This window comes from Colobus angolensis, unplaced genomic scaffold (assembly GCF_000951035.1).
Source record: "Colobus angolensis palliatus isolate OR3802 unplaced genomic scaffold, Cang.pa_1.0 Scaffold156, whole genome shotgun sequence".
In the NCBI taxonomy this organism is placed as follows: Eukaryota; Metazoa; Chordata; class Mammalia; order Primates; family Cercopithecidae; genus Colobus; species Colobus angolensis.
In genome coordinates, this window is record NW_012114666.1 from 2,485,935 (window position 1) to 2,505,879 (window position 19,945).

General features: G+C 44.9%; 1 protein-coding gene across 4 annotated transcripts in view; it reads right to left on the reverse strand.

Annotated features, from left to right (window-relative positions):
• The window catches only part of CASS4 (Cas scaffolding protein family member 4), a 46,898-nt gene that overhangs the window by 16,297 nt on the left and 10,656 nt on the right, over positions 1-19,945 (reverse strand). For 3 of the 4 annotated variants that reach the window (XM_011936702.1, XM_011936704.1, XM_011936701.1), the window contains one exon: positions 3,779-4,201. In XM_011936702.1, the coding sequence (XP_011792092.1) occupies positions 3,779-4,201 (423 nt within the window). The remainder of the gene's footprint in view (positions 1-3,778; positions 4,202-19,945) is intronic. The other variant, XM_011936703.1, reaches the window with a different exon arrangement.

Genomic DNA, 19,945 nt, shown 5'->3' on the forward strand with positions numbered 1-19,945 from the left:
CAAGAAATTAAAACAATTTTTAAGTAAATAGGCTGAGCGCAGTGGCTCACTCCTGTAATCCCAGCACTTTGGGAGGGCGAGGTGGGCAGATCACCTGAGGTCAGGAGTTCGAGACCAGCCTTGCCAACATGGCAAAACCCTGTCACTACTAAAAATACAAAAAAAAAAAAAAGAAAAAAAGAAAAATTAGCCAGGTGTGGTGGTGGGAGCCTGTGTTCCCAGCTACTTGGGAGGCTAAGGCAGGAGAATCTCTTGAATCCAGGAGGCGAAGGTTGCAGTAAGCCTAGATCACGCCTCTGCACTCCAACCTGGGTGACAGAGTGAGACTCTGTCTCAAAAAAAAAATTTTTTTTTTTTTTAAGTAAATAAATAGGAAGTGAGGGAAGGAAGGGAGCAAACTTGTAGGTAGGGCAGACACGGAGGGAACTTAAGGAAGGAAAACAAGGCAGGAAATTCCCCCCGGGGGTTTTAGTGTGGCCGCCTTGAGAACCCTGCTCGGTGGTTAAAGGGACCCCCCCCCCCGAATTTCCTTGTGGTTTCTGTTGTTTGCTGCAGCCTCCACAAGCAAGGGCTCAAATGGTTGATGCACTTAACGTCGATGGTTGATGCGCTTAATGTCAAGGACGAATCTCATTGCTGATGCCCTGATCATTTTTCAAAGTTAAGTTTCAATAGTAAACTCATCTTTCCTTTCACACGGATGTCAATCTAGCAGTTGATAGCGGACTCCACATTTTTGAAACCTTATGTTGTGTTTGGCCAATTTCGTTCATGCAACAGGTATTTACTAAGTACCTTGTAGGAACCTGGCACTGTATTGAGTGGCATGAGCAGGGAGGAGGTGCCAGCCTTTTCTGTGGATCCGAAGACCCTTAACTGGTTGTTAACAGGTCTTTGAGTGTCCTCTGGTCAACCGTCAGACGACAGCGCATCTGTTTTCCTTTCCGGGAGAGGAAGGAATTGCTATTGATTTTTTTGTTTTTTCCTTTCATGGCTTTGGAAGAAATTCAAATTAACTTCAGCTAATGTCACTTGTTGTTCTTAAAAGAAACCTCAGCAAAACCCTGCTCTGAGTCAGCTGCTCAGACAGCAGCTGAGCATGCCAGGCCTAGATTGGGGCCAGTTGCTCCAGAAAAGAGTGTTAGTGTCCACCTCGTCGACTGATTCAGAAGGCTCCACCAGCTTCCTCCTGGTGTTTGTAACAAGTGCCTGTGCTGGCAGCTGTTCTATGTAACAACTGTCTGGTTCTATGTCTTGTAGCCCAGGGAGTTAGAAAATGTAAAGTATTCAAAATCTTCTAAGGAATCAACACCTTCCTGTTTGAAGACAACCTTGGAAGCTGGTGTGGAGAAGGCCTGAATGGTGAGTAGCACATTCCTAGGGCCCCCACAGCACATGCATCAGGGAGAGTGGCCTTTCCCTGCACACAGACCTTGCCAAGACCCTCTGCCAGAGCTGTGGCCGGGTGGGATGTGTCATAGGAGCTGAAAGCAAAGCATCTTATGGCAGGAAATGCCTGCAGTGACTGAGGCCTGTGCACATCTGCTCTGCATCTCAACACCTCATGAAGGCCAGGGCTTTGGGGGAAATAGCGCATTCTTTTTCTCCTTCCTTACTTTAATTCTTTCCCTTATTAAAAAAAGTTTTCATTCTGCATTTGTTTTATTATTTTTTAAGACAGGGTTCTGGTCAGTCACCCAGGCTGGCATGCAGGGGCACCATAATAATAGCTCTCTGCAGCTTCAATCTCTTGGGCTCAAAAGGTCCTCCTGACTCAGCCTCCTGAATAGCTGGGACTATAGGTGCCTGCTGCCATGCCTGCTGCCATGCCTGAATAATTATTTTTTATTAGTAGTAGTACAGATGAGGTCTCACTATGTTGCCCAGGCTAGTCTCAAACTCCTGGGCTCAAGCGATCCTCTTGCCTTGGCCTCCCAAACTGCTGGGATTACAGGAATGAGCCACCAAGCCTAGCCCATTCTATATTTAATGAATGCTCTTTTTCCTCTGTTTTTAAAAATTGATACTTTAGGCCAGGCATGGTGGCTCACACCTGTAATCCCACACTTTGGGAGGCTGAAGCAGGAGGACTGCTGAAGGCCACGAGTTTGAGGCTAAAGAGAACAGTGATTGCACCACGCATTCCAGCCTGGGAGACAGAGCGAGACCCAGTCTCAAAAAAACAAACTAATTGATATTTTTAAAAATTACGGATGTCATACATGTTCAATATGACATAAAAATCAACTTCCTAATTTGTTTGTTTGTCAGATATGTATTGAGCACCTACCCCAGGCCAGACCTGGTCCCAGGTGCTGGGGACACAGGAGTGAATAAAATAAAGGCCCCAGCTTACTGCCTTCTTTCACTTTCTCTTTAACCAGTTCCCCTTTTTGGGGTAACTATCCCTGGAGCATGTTCTTCTCAGTCTCAGTGTGAGAGCACGCATGCATACACACACTCATATACAGAATTCCTTTTTAGAGTTTTTTGTTTGTTTGTTTTTGAGATGGAGTTTCACTCTTGGTGCCCAGGCTGGAGAGCAATGGCGCACTCAGCTCACTGAAACTTCTGCTTCCCAGGTTCAAGTGATTCTGCTGCCTCAGTCTCCTGAGTAGCTGGAATTACAGGTGCCCGCCATCATGCCTGGCTAATTTTTTGTATTTTTAGTAGAGACGGAGTTTCAGTATGTTGGCCAGGCTGGTCTTGAACTCCTGACCTTGTGATCTGCCCGCCTTGGCCTCCCAAAGTGCTGGGATTGCAAGAATGAGCCATTGCACCCTGCCTCTTTTTTGAGTTTATATCTGTTTGGTTTTTGTTTAAATAGATCTTTCTTTCCTCTTATAAATACCTCATTTTTTTTTTTTCAACTGCACAGCAGCTTGCTGTGGTGATATGCTAAGATATGTATACAATCTAACTGTTAATAAATATTTAGGCCTCTTTGAGTTTTCTATGCCATAATGGCTACAGTCTCCTTATCCAGACATATATTTGCCTGCTTATATATTTCCATAGCAGTTCTAGAAATAAAATTTCTGCATTGAAGGGGATATACTTTTTGTTTTTTTTTTTTTAAGACAGGTTCTCACTGCCACCGAGGCTGGAGTACAGTGGCACAATCATAGCTCACTGCATCCTCGACCTCCTGGGCTCAACCGATCCTCCTGCCTCAGCCTCCCACTGAGTAGTTGGGACTACAGGTGTGTGCCACTATGCTGGCTAATTTTTAAATTTTTGGTAGAGACAGGGTCTCACTATGTTGCCCAGGCTGGTCCCAGACTCTGAGTTCAAATGATCCTCCTGTCTCATCCTCCCAAAGTACTGGGAATATAGATAGGTACAAGCCACCGTGCCCAGCCTGGAATATACATTTTAAACGTGATGTGTAACTTCTTGCCTCTGAACCCATGGAAACCACACCCGGCCTTTTGTCACTGGGAGTCCTGGTGATCCTTCATCCTGTGAAAAGGCCGCCACGAACATCCCCAGTGCCTTCCCACACAGCTCAGCTAAGCGTTCCATTTCCCACAGTCTGCGCCCAGCCTTGGAGAGCTGGGGAATCACAGGGGGCCAACGGTGTCAACGACAAGCGGGTGGAGGCCGCTGAGTTCTCCATCCCAACCTGGCGCACAAGCTCCCCGAGCGAGATCGCCAGCGATCTGGGCTCCCATTTTGCATGTCTGATCTGGAGGACACCCATGACTCAAGGGGTAGTTAGGCCCTTGGGTATTTCCATACCCCTCAACCCATGTCTAGTAGTTGGAAGTATGCGTACCTGTTTTGGAAAGCTGAGAGTCTTTTCACAGATGATTCTGGCACTGGTGGGAGGGTCGGGGAATTCATAGACTTGGGCAGAAGGGGGCTGGGGCCCCTCCACCCAACTCCTCATCTGCTCATAAACGGGGCCTGGAGTGGGAGGGCAGGGTAGAGTGGGCACCTGATAGGTCTCCTCTGAGCTGGCAGGAGCTTCTTCCGGGCCTCTCGGGAATGGGGGGCACGGCCTGTCTGCAATGACCTCCGTGAGGATTTGGAGGCGGTTGGCAGGGGCCAGACCTTGCCTTCCGTGGAGCAAACACTTCCACCAACCCTCGCTTTCTGGCACGTGTTGCTCCAGAATGGTCAGGATGTCCCCTCTGCTGAAAGCCAGCTCATCAGAGCAGTCAGGGCAGTTGTCATAAAGCGCCCTGGCCAGGAGTGCCTGCGGGTGGAGAGGGGAGAAGAGAATCTGCTGTTAGCACCACGGCCAGTGACCACTACACCAGTCCCACTCACTTAGAAAGCTTAATGCAAATTCGTAATGCCCTTTCATTTCATTTCTTCCACCCCAGAGGCTCTTGTCCCTGTTCTTTGCCTGATTTGTTCCTTCACGTCCTTGGGGTTTAAGTGAAATGTCACATCCTCAGGGCAGACTTCCCTATATCCTGAGATGAGGTTGCACGGTCCTAATATGCGTTCATGGCCTTGTTTGTTTAGGGTTTTGAGGCAGGGTCTCACTCTGTTGCCGAGGCTGGAGTGCAGTGGTGAAATCTTGGCTCACTGCAGCCTCGACTTCCCAGGCTCAGGCAGTCCTCCCACCCCAGCCTCCCAAGTAGCTGGGACTACACATGCGTGCCACCACGCTGGGCTAAATTTTGTATTTTTGTAGAGGAGGGGTTTTGTCATTGCTCAGGCTGGTTTCTAACTCCTGTGTCACGGCGCTGTTTTAATTTGTGGAAGTCATGACCCTTGTATATATACATATATGTATATATACGTATATATGTGTATATATGTATATGTATGTATATATGTGTATATATGTATGTGTATATATGTATCTGTATGTATATGTGTGTATACACACATATATACATATATACACATACTAAATATGATGGATTGATATATATATGTATACCACATATATCCTATATATATAGCAGTCCATTATATATTGTGTATACATATGGGTGTCTCTTTCTCTGTCATGCACAGGTGCCTGGCATTTAGTAAGTGCTTGGTACAGGCAGCTGTGACTGTCATTACTATTAGGTCGCTTTTTGTCTGGCTTTTGCTATTTTCCTTCTGAATTGGATTGGCAGTTCTGTGACTGCTGGGCCCACATCTCACTTGGCTATTCTGTCCCCAGTGTCAGGCCCAGGCCCAGGTACATAGAAGATGCTCAATACATGTTCATTAATAAGTGAACGACAAGAGGCTGGGCGCAGTGGTTCAGGCCTGTAATCCCAGCACTTTGGGAGGCCGAGGAGGCAGATCACTTGAGGCCGGCAGTTCAAGACCAGCCTGACCAACATGGTGAAACCCTGTCTCTACTAAAAATACAACAATTAGCGGGGCATGATAGTATGTGCCTGTATTCCCAGCTACTCAGGAGACTGAGGCAGGAAAATCACTTGAACCCTGGAGGCAGAAGTTGCAGTGAACTGAGATCATGCCACTGCACTCCAGCCTGGGCAACAGAGCGAGACTCCGTCTCAAAAACAAAACAAAACAAAACAAAACAAAACAAAAACTAGTGAATGATAAAAGACTCAGGAGGTTAGTGACTTGCCTGTGGTCACAAAGCCAGGATCAAACCCAGTCTCCTAATTCTCCGACCTACGCTCTTTCAGTAAGCCACACAGTTCTAAAACAAATCACCTCGTTACCATGGCAGTGATGGCTGAGCCCCCTTCTTGTTTGAACTTTCCACTGTAATTACATGAAGGCAACTTGTTTCTTGAGGTTTTAAATAATCACCTTTCCCCACCTTTTTATATCAATACATGTTCATTACACAAAAAGAGAGAAATAAAAGAAGGAAATGAAAATCACCCATAATCCCAGCACTCAGAGATACCAATTTACACCATTTTTGGTATTTATCCTTCCAGCGGTTTTTGATTTTCTAAATAAATGTAATTACACCTTTTAAACTCATTAACCTTTGTTCATACGGTTCATAAACAAAGCAAAAGTGACCAACTCCCCCATTATATTTGTTGAAAATTATTGTGCTTCTTGCCTAATATTTCTATTCTGTTCCAAAAATGGAATTGGAAGACCAACTGCTGATAAAAACCATCTTAACCAGACAAGCAGGTCTGTGTGGATTTGGGGAAACACCACCACAAGTCTATCTAAAAACCGTAAGTAGAATCAGATCCTTCACGCACCCAAGAGACATTGAACGTCCCCCACAAAATCTAATACAGCTGAGATCCTAGGAGATCATGAACAATTTTTGTAAATAAAACCTTTTGTTCTTTCTACAAAAGTAATAAAAGTTCATTAAAGAAAAAGTAAAAATAATAATAAGCAAACAGAAGAAAATGAAAATGCCTGCAGTGCCACCACCACAGGTAACTGCTGTTAATCCTTTGGTTTTTGTATCTTTCCAGATCTTTTCTTTTGCATAGTTGTCCACATACACACCTACAGTCATCGTTAAAGTTTTAAAACCTAATGGCATAATATGAAACACACTGTTTTATAATCTGCTTTTTTTTTCCCACTTAAAAATAAATTGTAGGACCAGGTGTGGTGGCTCATGTCTGTAATCCCAGCACTTTGGGAGGCCGAGGTGGGCGGATGACAAGGTCAGGAGTTTGAGACCATCCTGGTCAATATGGTGAAACCCTGTCTCTACTAAAAATACAAAAGAAAAAAAAAAACTTAGCTGGGCGTGGTGGCGTGCACCTGTAGTCCTAGCTACTTGGGAGGCTGAGGCAGAAGAATCACTTGAACCTGGGAGGCAGAGGCTGCAGTGAACTGAAATGGTGCCACTGCACTCTAGCCTGGGCGAGAGAGTGAGACTCCATCTCAAATAAATAAATAAATAAATAAATAAATAAATAAATAAATTGTGAGCATCTTTACATGTCAATACACATTTTTCTTCAATATCCTTTAAAACAGTGACTTGGTTTTCCATTGTATAGATGAAACATAATTTTTCTTCTTGGTTTTGGACATTTTAGCTAATTGCAGGTTTTAGCTATTACAGACAATGCTGAAATTATCATCTTCATAGCTAGTATTTGCAACTCCCCTTGTTTATTTCCTTGGATAAATTCTTCAGCAGGAAGTCGGTGGGTGGAAACCATCAGGGCTCCGGAGGCTGTCACGTTCCCCTCCAGCAAAGTTTCAATCCATTCACACCTCCGCCCACTGTGAATGAGACTACACAGTGTCTTGTACCCTAATCTACCCTGTGCCTTACCTCTTGGTTGGATGATGTATTTGTTTTAAAATCTTTGTCAAGGAAACTTGAAATATTTCCTAGCACATTCTTAGCAATACCCAGACTACTCAAAACTACAGACTCAGCTGCAGCCCTCATGCCGCTGAGGGGATAACTTGCAGGCAACTCGGAATGTGTCACCTTCCTGCTATACCCCACTTTTAACTCATTTTTTAATAGAAAAAAGGTCCCAAAAGGAGTTAGGGGCATGTGTATTGTGAGGGGCATTCCTGCCTGTAGAGATTTCTTGTCTTCTCCATGGTGAAGCAGATATCCTCAAGTGAGAGGGAAGATATGAAGCTGTCACTTGTCTGAGCCCAGTGAGTGTATGAGATGACATTGAAAAGCAGAGAGCTGAGCTACAGCCGATGGATACTGACTGTACGTCCTGGTGTCAGGCATCCCACGGAGTGTCTTTCTGGGTCAGCCAATTATTCCTTCACAGATTCAGCAAACATTTATGGAATGTTTATTACATATGGCACTGTTGCTGTCCTCGAGCTTTTCAGGGACACAAATTTTGATCATGCCACTCCCCTCTCTACCACCCTTCAGTGGCTCCCTACTACCCTCTGGACAAAGCCCAAACTGTTCCCAAACCATCAAGGCTCTGTGTGATTTTGCCTCTTCCCACGCTTACGGCCTCATAGGTATCACTTCCTCACTGGCCTCCAGGGCACCACCATTTCTGAGGGCTTGAGTCTCTCATTTATGCTGTTCTCTCTACCCCAAAGCAGTCAGCAGCTTTCCACCCAGTGAAATCCCACACATCCTTCCAGGCTCATCTTAAATGTCACTTTCTTAGAAAAAGGGTCCCTGACACCCTCTCAACCAAACTAGTTCTCCCCATACTTAGGCTCAACACCTTTGCACATCAGTACTTATCACATTAGGGTTCAACTCATCCAGGGTCTGTCTCCCCACAAGAACGTAAGCTCCAGGAGAGCGAAGGGCCACACCCTCTTGTTCTGGACTGCATCCCATGGTCCAGCACAGAGTAGGGGATCTTAGCTACTTGTTGAGTTAATGAATGAAAGAGAGGCGTGACATAACACCTCCATTTTCAAGTCTTTAAGAGGTAAGAAGTCACAAACACCAAGGTGAGCACTCCTATTTCTGTCTGGAGTAGGGTAAGAGGAAGCTTTCTGTGACCCCCGACCACACTTTTGGATAACCTTCAGTAAGAACGACCACCAGCATGTCCAGAAGATAAACTTCAAGGCATAACTAGTCTGCACACGGAATCATTATCCCTTGAATGTGTTGGAAGAATGTGAGTGCTGAGCTTGGAGAATCCAGCAGTGATGAAGTATTTAAGGGACTAGAGTTTTAGAGTCTTATAAAGAGTATTGATTAAAGGTCAAGACTTAGGCCGGGCGTGATGGTGCATGCCTGGAATCCCAGCACCTTGGGAGGCCAAGGCGTGTGGATGACTTGAAGCTAGGAGTTCCAGACCAGCCTGGCCAACGTGGTGAAACCCTGTCTCTACCAAAAAATACAAAAATTGTCCAGCTTGGTGGTGCACGCCTATAGTCCCAGCTACTGGGGAGGTTGAGTTGGGAGGATGGCTGGAGCCCAGGAGGTGGAGGTTGCAGTGAGCCAAGATTGCACCACCGCACTACAGCCTGGGTGAGGAAGTGAGACCTTGTCTCACCAAAAAAAAAAAAAAAAAAAAAAAAATGGACTTAGGAAAGTTACATGCTACTTTGTAGATTTTTTTTCCAGTTAAATAGACAAATAATTGCTGTTCAGTTAAAAAAAAAAAAAAGATAATCTGAAAGGTTTATTATCTGAAACGATATCTGAAAGGTTTATTATCTTGTAGGTTTGTTATCTTGTAGGACTTTAACCAGTTTCATATTTAGCCTTGCAATCACACTCTAATATTCCTTAATTAAATTGCCTATACCTACCTAGCACCTCAATGATCTCTTTTAAAAATAAATTCATTCAAGTTGGACAAGCAACCTCAACGATCTTTGACCTAGTTTTAACATTTCATTGATTCCCTATTAATTGACCAAAATTGATTAAAATATTTGACACGAGTTCATTTTATATTTGCGTGAGAGTCATAATTTTGCCTTTTTGAAAATTGTACTTTAACCATCTACACTGGGAACAAAAGGGAAAATGAAAGCCTTTGCAGAGGCTATAATGAAATAATTATGGTATATTTCATCATAATTCCTATGAAATACATTTAAAGCAGTCTTTAAAAACCCATCATCCGAAATGTGCTTGCATTTGCCTAGAAATAAGATAGTGCATGTCTTCAGACAAAGCAGTTGTTGCAATATGGCAGCTGCTCTGAAGGGTCCAGATTGAACGCAGCTTAGCTGGTGGATTTGTCTATTGTAAAAGTAAGGATTTTTTTCCAGAGAACAATGGGGTTTTTATGGGCATCCATAGCTGTCCAAGATGAACAGCAGCAGTCTTATTCTTGATATATGATTTATTTTCAAATTTTGACCTGCTGTCTTCAGGACAGCAGACCACATCTTCGAAGGATGTAAACTCCTAGCAAAGGAAAACTCTAAGTATGTTCCCATAACACGATTCCCTTCCACATGAATGAAACACTGTATTGTGTTTCATTACAGTTGACGGGGGTGGGGGGGGGTGTCTCTGGACAGCTCATGCAATCAATTAATTATGTCTCAGAGTTTCAGTAGCAAAGACCACCAATGTTAATGTTGCAAACGAAGAATGAAATGCATGTGGAAAGTCTTAGGGAGTTCCTTACCTGGAATGGAGGGAAAACAGGGAATTATATTGAATGAGAACCTATTTTGTGTTGGATGCACTGAAGTCATTATATTACCTATTTCTCTGAAATCTCAGAGGCAGACTTTCTTATCCTCATTTTACAGATGAGAGAACTGAGGGCCAGAGAGATCAAATGACTTGTTCAAGGTCACTTAAACTCTAATTGGTTCCTCACATCCATTCTTTCACCTTATAATCCACTCTCCAGACACTAGCCAGAATATTTTATTTTATACACATAAATTGGGTCCTGTTGGTCTCTTATTTTAAAAATCTCTAATTGCTTAGAACTGCGTTCCGAACAAAAGGTCACCTTCCTAGTGTGACTTCCAGGCAGGATTCGCCTCCCAGTTCGCAGCTTTACCCTCATTCATTTCCCTCCAGTCACATTGTTTTCTTACTTTTCTCAGGTGCCCTGAGCTTGCTTCCACCTCAGACCTTTCCTTTGCTGTTCCTTCTGCCCAGAACTCTCTTCCACCAGATCCTCCTCCTCTGGGTCTCAGCTCAAGTCACACCTTTGCAGAGGCTGCCCCTGACCACCCCACTTTCGGCTGTGCTCCAGCTCTTGTGGTCAGGCTGGGCGTGCAGGGAGCACTGGACATTGCAGTAGCAGCAGCCAGCATTCATCGTGCACCCGTGTTCCTGGCACTGCACTGAGCTCTTTGTGAATAACAGATGGAAGCAGTTGACAGGCCACTGCAAAGGCATCCAGTAACCATCGCAATGGTTGCTGAGGCCACTCACAAGGTATTCTTAAATAGAGTGTTAATTGGAAATATTTGTGTAGAAATTTAAGCGGTGAAGGAGGACATATGTTCACATTTTTGTTCCTTGTGGGTACACAAGCAGTTAGATTCTGGGTACAATGGAAGAACTGTTCTTAAACGATTTCCAAAAAGGACATTTTCCACAAATGCCCATCTTCATACAACAGCTGGGAGAGGGAAAAGGAAAATGAATACGCATTTGGAAGGAAGAATGGGAGGAGGATAGGGAAACAAACGTGAAGAATAAGAGGCTGACTGCCTTCATGGTGATGATAACCTCAGTGCAGAGACCTTTCCAAACCTGGCAGATGCAATGTGCTCATCTAAACCTGAGCAGCCGAGCATACAGTGGTCTTAGCTGCACTTGGAGAAATCTGGGGAGCAATTCATTCATTCATTCATTCACTCATTCATTCACCGAGATTGTGTTGAGCATCAGCTGTATTCCCGGGGCTCTGCTGGAGGCATCGTGGTGAACAAAACTGTTTCGGATCTCATGCCATGTACATTTTAGTGGAGCAGACAAATCCTAATCAAATCATCACAGAAATAAATACAGGGTTTCCACCTCTCGTGAGTGGGATGGAAAGAAAATACAAGAAGTTATGAGAAATAAAATACAGGAAGTTATTAAAAAATACGGGAAGTTATAAGAAATAAAATACAGGAAGTTATGAAAAATTATAAGTGCAGTTGGGAAGTAGTGATGGGTGAGGGCTAAGGGAAAGTTTACCTGAGAAAGCGGCCATGGAAGCTTCCATGGAGGTGAGGAGGAGTTAGTCAGATAAGGAGTTAGTCAGATAAAGTGTTAGATAAAGAGCATTCAGGCAGAGGAAGAGGAATGTGTGGAGGCTGGAGTGCGTGGGTGAGGGGGCGTGTGGGAGTGTGAGTGAGCGTGTATGTGTGTGTGTTGGGGAGGCATGGAAAGTTGGAGGAACTGTAAAATGACCAGGTTGCCGGGAGAGAGATAAACAAAGGCCCTGGCTCCTAATTTCCATGGCAGCTGCTGTTTATACATGGTTACGGGGTGGAAAACGGGGTGCATGGAGCAGGGGGAAGCCAGAGAGGCGATTCAAAGCCAGTTGTCCGGTCCAGCTGGGAGATGCCTGTGGCTTGGATGAAGGCGGAGGCTGGATTTCGTTAGTTTTGGGGAGGAGCTGGTGAAGGACTGGATGCGACTTGAGGTGAGGCTTGGAAGAAAAGCAGGAACATAACTACAGAGAAGAGAGGGACGCACTGCTGAATGGGCCAGGGAAAGTAAGAAGCAGAGAGGGAACTGGCCCGCACACGTTCATCACCCGCGGTGGTATAAGAGCCATCAGCAGGCGTGGCAGCTCTAGGCAGGAGCAGCTCAGATGAGCCAGGAGAGAAGCAGCTGCTGCAGCTTCAGTTATGCTGCTTCATCGTCCCTGTTCCTAGGATGGAAATCCCCTCTCTAGGCCGGGGTGGACACACTGCCCGGGTGACTGCGCCCACGTGCACTCGCCCACATGCACAGCTTGCTTCTCTGCTTTACCTTCAATTTTCTTTCTCTTTAGATTACTCAAAAGAGCAAAGCTGCAGAAATTCAAGAGTGTCAGGGCTGGGGGGCAGGCTGGGGGGCAGGTCGGGGGGCGGGTACACTGATTGCTCTGTTGGCCTCATTTTAGTGCTTTGTGGCACCTGAGACTAGGAGAGATTAATGACCTAAAGTCATACAGCAGCAGATAGCAGAGCGGGGATTCAAACTCGCATCTATCTGACTGTAGCCTGCTATTGCCAATACTCTGCACGGCCTTCCCAAGTCCAACTCTGTTTACTACTCTCATCTGCTAACTCTTATGTCCAAATGTGTGCAAATCCAGAAAGAGCTGGTTTAAAGACAGCTATAAGGAGGAGCAGCAAACTCAGAAGATTATAGGAGCTGAGTGAGAAATATACATGAGTGAGGCAGGCCAGGCATAAGACATTTGGGTGTGGTGGAGGCTGTGGCATGCTTGGGTAGATCTTAAAATATCACTCCTCAGGCCCAGTGAAGCATTCTGCTGCTGAGTCCAGCCCACTGCTGGGGTTTTAGAGGCCCCACCCAGATTTCCTTTGCAAACTGAAAGTTAATAGTCAGGGGGCCTTAGTGTTTCTGCCCAATGCAGGACTCACTGAATGGGCAATCTTTACCCCAAAGCCCCGGTTGAGTTGTCAAGACTGTGTCTAAGCTGCCGCACAGTTTGAAGCTCTCCGTACTCTGTCCAGCTCCTTCTCTCTTTCCTGTCACAGGGGTCAGAGCAGCATCATGGCCCCATCCTGCTTCCTCCTTGTTTTATCTTTCACAGCCCTCCCCACACCAAACTCTTATGCTCTTAAAATTAAAACAGTAGTAACTATGGGATAGGAAAGTAGAGATCATGAGACCGTTTCCATCCAAGTAACCTAGAATATCATTCTTTCTTTGGGAAAGTAAATCATACAATGAGGTCACCAGCGCGTAGTGGGAGGTGGTAAATAAGGAAGTTCCCCAAACTAGTGGTGGAGATGGTAACTGTGAAAGAAGCCAGAGCAGTAAGTGATGTCTAGGCCCCTGCTCTGCACAAAGATGTAGATCTCCAAGGTCAAGAAGGACTTTTTTTTTTTTTTTTTTCTGAGACGGAGTCTCGCTCTGTCGTCCAGGCTGGAGTGCAGTGGCCGGATCTCAGCTCACTGCAAGCTCCGCCTCCCGGGTTCACGCCATTCTCCTGCCTCAGCCTCCCGAGTAGCTGGGACTACAGGCGCCCGCCACCTCGCCCAGCTAATTTCTTGTATTTTTTAGTAGAGACGGGGTTTCACCAGGTTAGCCAGGATGGTCTTGATCTCCTGACCTCGTGATCCGCCCGTCACGGCCTCCCAAAGTGCTGGGATTACAGGCTTGAGCCACCACGCCCGGCCTGAAGGACATTTTTCTTCTACTAAAATCCTTCTTTGAAAAATGTCCGTGTTTCGCGTTTCGGCTTCCTTCTCACAGATTCTACGTCTTACTTTCAAGAATTCTTAGTATTCAGGCGAGGTGACGGAATGCTTCCTATTTCCCCTTTGAGGGCCGGGAGAGGACACTTAGTTGTAGAGAAACCACATTTTAAAAAATGCATATACTATAAATATCACAGATCTTTTGATACATGGGAAATGTGAATCCCTGAAGTTCATGAAGGATTTCCATGGATGTAGGAGCTTTTACGTTGAGATCAGTGACATATTCTGTTCTATATTTTTATGAGGTCGCTGAGCCCAGACTCAACATCGAGAGTGAGTGCAGAATGGAGAAAGGGCTCTTTGACCATCTTTAAAGTCAATAGTCTCCCTTCGACTGTACTTGGAAGTATTTCTTTTCATGTAAATTCAAATACAGGCCAGGAAAGAGTAAAGCAGAGAGAATAGTGTTATCTGTTGGCTTGTGAATGTTTACTTTCCATCATTTTAAAAGGATATTATGTTAAAAAAAAAAAGTTTCCAAGAGCTTAAGAAAAATCCCCTCACCACCTCCATTTTATCCCAGCCACATTCTCCAAAAAGGGAAGACAGAGAAGGAGGAAGGACGACCTGGGGAAGAATCAAAGTATCTACAGACACTTCTTCTGGGAGGGACTTCTGGTGAGTAACAACATTCTGTGAAGTCACCTCTAAAAGGATGAGGTATGGTTTTTTATTTTTATTTTTTAAGAGACAGGGTCTTGCTATGTTGCCCAGGCTGGAATGCAGTGGCTATTCTCAGGCATGATCATGGTGCACTACAGCCTTAAACTCCTGGTCTCAAGCAATCCTCCTGCCTCAGCCTCACAGGTAGCTGAGACTACAGGCACACACCACCATACCTAGCTTAAGGAGTTCTAGCAAAGGTGATCTGGAAAGGGTCCTCACTTTGCAAACCCCACATAACAATCCAGACTTCTCACACGCTCTGTGTGTCAGCTAATATTATTTTCCTATAACTGATCAAATAAGGGGGAGAAGCTGGCTGGGTGTCCCAGCACTTTGGGAGGCTGAGGTGAGCAGATCGCTTTGAACACAGGAGTTTGAGACCAGCCTGGGCAACATGGTGAAACCCCATCTCTACAAAAAATATAATAATTAGCTGGGCATGGTGGCACATGCCTGTAATCCCAGCTACTCAGGAAGCCGAGGCTGGAGGATGGCTTGAACGTCGGAGGTGGAGGTTGCAGTGAGCCGGGATTGTGCCACTGCTCTCCAGCCTGGAAGACGGAGTGAGACCTTGTCTCGGGGGGATAAAAAAAGAAGGGGGAAAATCCTCTTTAATCTTTTAGATTCAATGTAGCCCCTCACGAAACCAGTCTGTTTGCTCTGAGAGGAGTGTCCATCACACTCCAATTATGCAGGAACTGTGTTAGTCTTGTCCACTGTTTAGCCAATGCCTTGGGAATGAGGATGGCTCGCGGGTTCTCAACTCTGTGTCAGGTACTGGGATGAGGAGTTAGCACTGATGACCTCATTTGATATTAAAAAAAAACCTTATGAAGCAGATACTGTAAGTAACATATCATTTAGGAGATGAGTAAGCTAAGGCACAGAGAGGGTTAGAAAGTAACTTAAGGTAGCTCAGCAATCAAAGGCCAAAGCCAGGATTGGAATGCAGGCAGTTTGGGGTCTGGAGTGTGCTCTTTTAGCCTACAAACCACTCTGCTTAGCACGGACTCTATCACAAGACAGTGTGGACATCTTAGCAGATACAGGATGGCAAAGTGCCTCCTGGGAGAGGGAGATGAAGCTGAGAAACAGACATTTGTATAATGGAGTACAATGTAGCCATTACAAGAATGAGGTAGAGCTTATATCAATGGAAATGGGACAATCTCCAACATGTAGTATTAAATTTTTAAAAAAGAGCAAGATGAGCATAGGTCTGCATCGATGCTTTTGTAAGTATAGCATCTTTCTGGAAGGTTATGTCACTCACTGAGGGTCCCTTCTGGGTAGGAAACAGGGGTCTGGGGAGCTAGAGGTTTGGGATTAGATAAAAACACTTGGAGTCCATGTTCATTTGTGCGGCTGGAATTTTTCAAACCATGTGTAAATGTTCTTTTTCAGTATACAAATCTAATTTACAAAGGATTCTGTTCTATTGGAAGAAGAGGATTTCTGCGCTGGTGAATTGAAGCAGCTGCTTGTCATTACCACGCAAGGCCTTTCTTCTCCTAGATTAGATAGAAAGGAATTTTGACTTTGAGTCCATCTTAATCTTGGCCAAAAGCAGTTTGCCACATGCACAAAGATTTCTCACCTCCCTGAACTTCCGGGATGCCAAACATCATCAACTACTTCTCACTGGCCATCCCCTAAAGGGCCTGGACCGTGTACAGCATGGAGGATGCTGAAAGGTGACTTGAGTGTTTTTTTGAGAACTAGCTGATTGTGTGAGCATTTACCTCTTCCTTGAGGGTAGAGCCACAGAGTGGAAGCACACAGAGAAGGCAATGAATGACTGTTAAATGGGATCTAACTGCAGGTGCATTAAGAATCACAGAAGTTTAGACTCAAAGTGTTTTAAAGATTTGTCTGGCCTGGTCCAGGCAAGTTGAGGAGGCACTGAGTGGATCTCTAAGCGCCTGGGGGAGGCTCGCTGCCCTTCCTGCTATCCCAGCGCTCCTCGAGCTCTCCTTTGGCCAGCTGCAGAATGATCTGGGTCTTGTGCACAAAGACCCAGGCCAGAGAGGAGGGCCTCCCATGATGGGACATGTTTCCCAAGGCCAAAGTTAGGATGTGCAGTATCAGGACACAGTAGCTGCGTGTTGCACGTGTGTGATGTTGGGGAAGACATTCAGAATAACCATGTCCCTACTTTTCTCCTGGAAAACCTCCTACAACTCCTAAAGTTGTGCTGTGAGGTCTGCAGTTGAGAAGGGAGCACCAGGCAACCAGCCATCTCCTCCTTCATCTAACATTCTGTTCTCTCTCCCTTCCTCCCTTCATTTTTGCCAGCTCACTCCCGTCTTCTCTTTGTCCCTTCTGCCTCCTTCCCTCCTCTGTAATCACCTCCCTTTGACATAGTTATCCAAGAAAGAACCTGTAATCTTTTTTTTTTTTTTGAGACAGAGTCTCATTCTGTCATCCCGACTGGAATGCAGTGGTGTGATCTCTGCTTACTGCAACCTCCGCTACCTGGGATCAAGCGATTCGCCTGCCTCAGCTTCCCAAGGAGCTGGGACTACAGTTGCCTGCCACCCCGCCTGGTAAATTTTTGTATTTTTAGTAGAGACAGGGTTTCGCCATGTTGACCAGGCTGGTCTCGAACTCCTGACCTCAGGTGATCCACCCGCCTCGGCCTCCCAAAGTGCTGGGATTACAGGTGTGAGCCACTGTGCCTGGCGAAAGCTGTAATCTTAACTTTTATTTTCCCCTATGAATTGCAATGGCTTTCCATATCAATATTTACATTTAAAAGGAAAATTCCATAAGTTATGAGGAACTGTCACTTAAAATAAGAAAATGGTATATTTCATAACCAGAACTTGCTCTAAGAATTTGCAAGTAGATTAAACTATCTCTTTAATTTGTCATGCCTAATGTGGTGAGAGAATTAGTTTATGAGGTTGTAAAACTTGAGACAGCTTTGCTTCAGTAATCTGCATCTCATTATCAGAAATATTCTGAATTCTTTTAACGAGGTGATAGCTAAGTGGTTTCTTGCATCATCTCACATAAAGGACAGTTGTTTCTCTTGGAGCTGTTTTAAAAAAAAACTTAGCAAAGTAGTTAAGTGAGAGATGCTGAAGGGAAACTGCTGCCTTTTTTTGTGATTGATATTAATTTGCCAAATAGGCTAGGAAAAGAACTGAGTTTCTGCTTCAGCTCTGTTTTTGCAAAAGGTGAACATTCTTGAATGAAAAGCTCCAGGATGTGCAGAAAATGATCTGAAAGTTATTTAACTGGAAGTGTGAATTGAAACTCCCTTTTCCCAACTACTCTTATATTTAACGTAACATTTAAGGCCAGGCACAGTGGCTCATGTCTGTAATCCCAACACTTTGGGAGGCCGAGGTGTGTGGATCACTTGAGGTCAGGAGTTCAAGACCAGCCTGGCCAACATGGTGAAACCCCGACTCTACTAAAAATACAAAAATTAGCCGGGCATGGTGGCGCGCACCTGTGGTCCCAGCTTCTGGGGAGGCAGAAACAGGATAGTTGCTTAAACTCAGGAGATGGAGGTTGCAGTGAGCTGAGATAGCGCCACTGCCCTCCAGCCTGTGCAACAGAGCAACACTCCATCTCAATAAATAAATAAATAGATAGATAGATAAATAAATAAAATAAAGTAATATTTGAGCTTTAAAACAAAACCTAATAGAATAGAATATAACTTTCTAAACAAAAATATAAGGTCTCCCTTTTTGGTTTCAAAACGGGATGCAACTTTCAATTGTTTCCCCTGGTGTGACAGTCATTGGGAAACCATCATTACCTATTTCCTTAATATAGTGGGGAGCACTGGAAATAACAAGCTCTGGACCCCTTTATACCGTTAACTCCGAGTGCCAAGCAATCAAATAGTTGTAGGAAATGGATGTCAGAAGACAGAAACTCAGATACTCACATTCACCTTCATCTTGATCCTTTAAAGAAATGATTTTAAAAAGTGCTATCCATATCCTGGAAAACACCAGCAGAAGTCGCACATCGCTTGGAAAGGGAAATCTTTCTGTAGGAGTTTGTGCAGGAATGCTGTGAGGTCTGGGTCTAAACTTTCTCTGCAGCTGTCCTTGCCTGTGGATGTGGCCAGTGGATCTCTAAGCTCTTGGGGGAGGCTCGCTGCCCTTCCTGCTATCCCAGCCATGGGGAATGATGGGCTGGTTGCATAATACATTCTCTCCCACCCTCCCATTGGTTCCCTCCCATCCAAATGGATGCAAATAGCCTTCGTGGCTGGTTTATCCATAGAAACCAGGGACAAAGAAGTGAGTAAACCTGGTGAACTTGCATATGAGGAGGGATATGAGAGAAAAAGAAAAACTTTAATGCAAAGGGAGTTCCTTACTTTCTTAACACCTCTAAAAATAATCCTGGAGAATGGCATATGCTGTAAATAAGCACAAACTTTAACTGGGTTCTCCTTGAAAACTATGAACTCTGACCCAGCCAGCTTTGAATTCTTCCTGATGATTCAGATGAAAAAGCCACACTTTAAAGGAACTTCTGCAGCTGTAGGAGGCACTGCCTACTAATGGGGCTTTGAGGAGGAGGTTGTGGCCAGAAAAAAATTCCAAAGCCACCCAGTGGAAATGAAGCATTTGCTTCTCTGATAACTGAATACTGTGCTTTTCCAGTAGGTTTGGGTCTTACCCAGATCCACATGCTTTAATATACTTCCCCTACTCGTGGAAACCTTGCTAAGTTGCACTTAAGGCTTCATTTAATTGGCAATTATTTATCAAGCACCTACTGTACGTCTGACAATATACACCAGGGGAACAGGTAACCAGTCTCCTTGATCTAAGCTCAGGATGGAAATGACACAATAAAGGTCTCTCAGGCCTTCACATAATTGATTATCATGTCTGCGGCCCAAGATGGGCCCATGTCATACCAGACTGCATTCTCCAACTCAAAGTGCTCCAGAGATCCTAGTGTGTTCATTCACAGCCTTGCCACTGCCTCCCACCGCCAAGTCTATTCCTTGCCAGCTAAGTCCCTGAGTTAGTGCTTAAGATATTTGGTTTGAGGAACTGTTGGATCAAGTGAAGGGGTTGACAATTTCACCCTTGCTCATGCCCACCGAAGGAGGAGGCAAGTAACAGAACTTCTCTGGGGTTCAGTTTCTTCACCTGAAAGTGAGATAGCTTCACAGGGCAATCTCCAAGTTCCCATCCAGCTGCAAAATCTACATTTCCCATGACTTCTTTTCTTACTCTTACCTCTTAGTTCATGAAAACCATCTGAGGGATTACAGAGAAAAGAACACGCAGGTGCTTTTCCTCTCTAACTTCCTTTCCTTTCCTTCCCTCTTTCCTTTTTCTTTTTTCGTTTTTTAAGGAAAAAAGTGGGGAAAGGCATAAAGAAAAGAGTTTTGTGTTATTTGATGGGTCATAAGGAATTATGTCAACTCCAATTAGAAGAAAACTTTGTTGAGGCGGGGCGCGGTGGCTCAAGCCTGTAATCCCAGCACTTTGGGAGGCCGAGACGGGCGGATCACAAGGTCAGGAGATCGAGACCATCCTGGCTAACA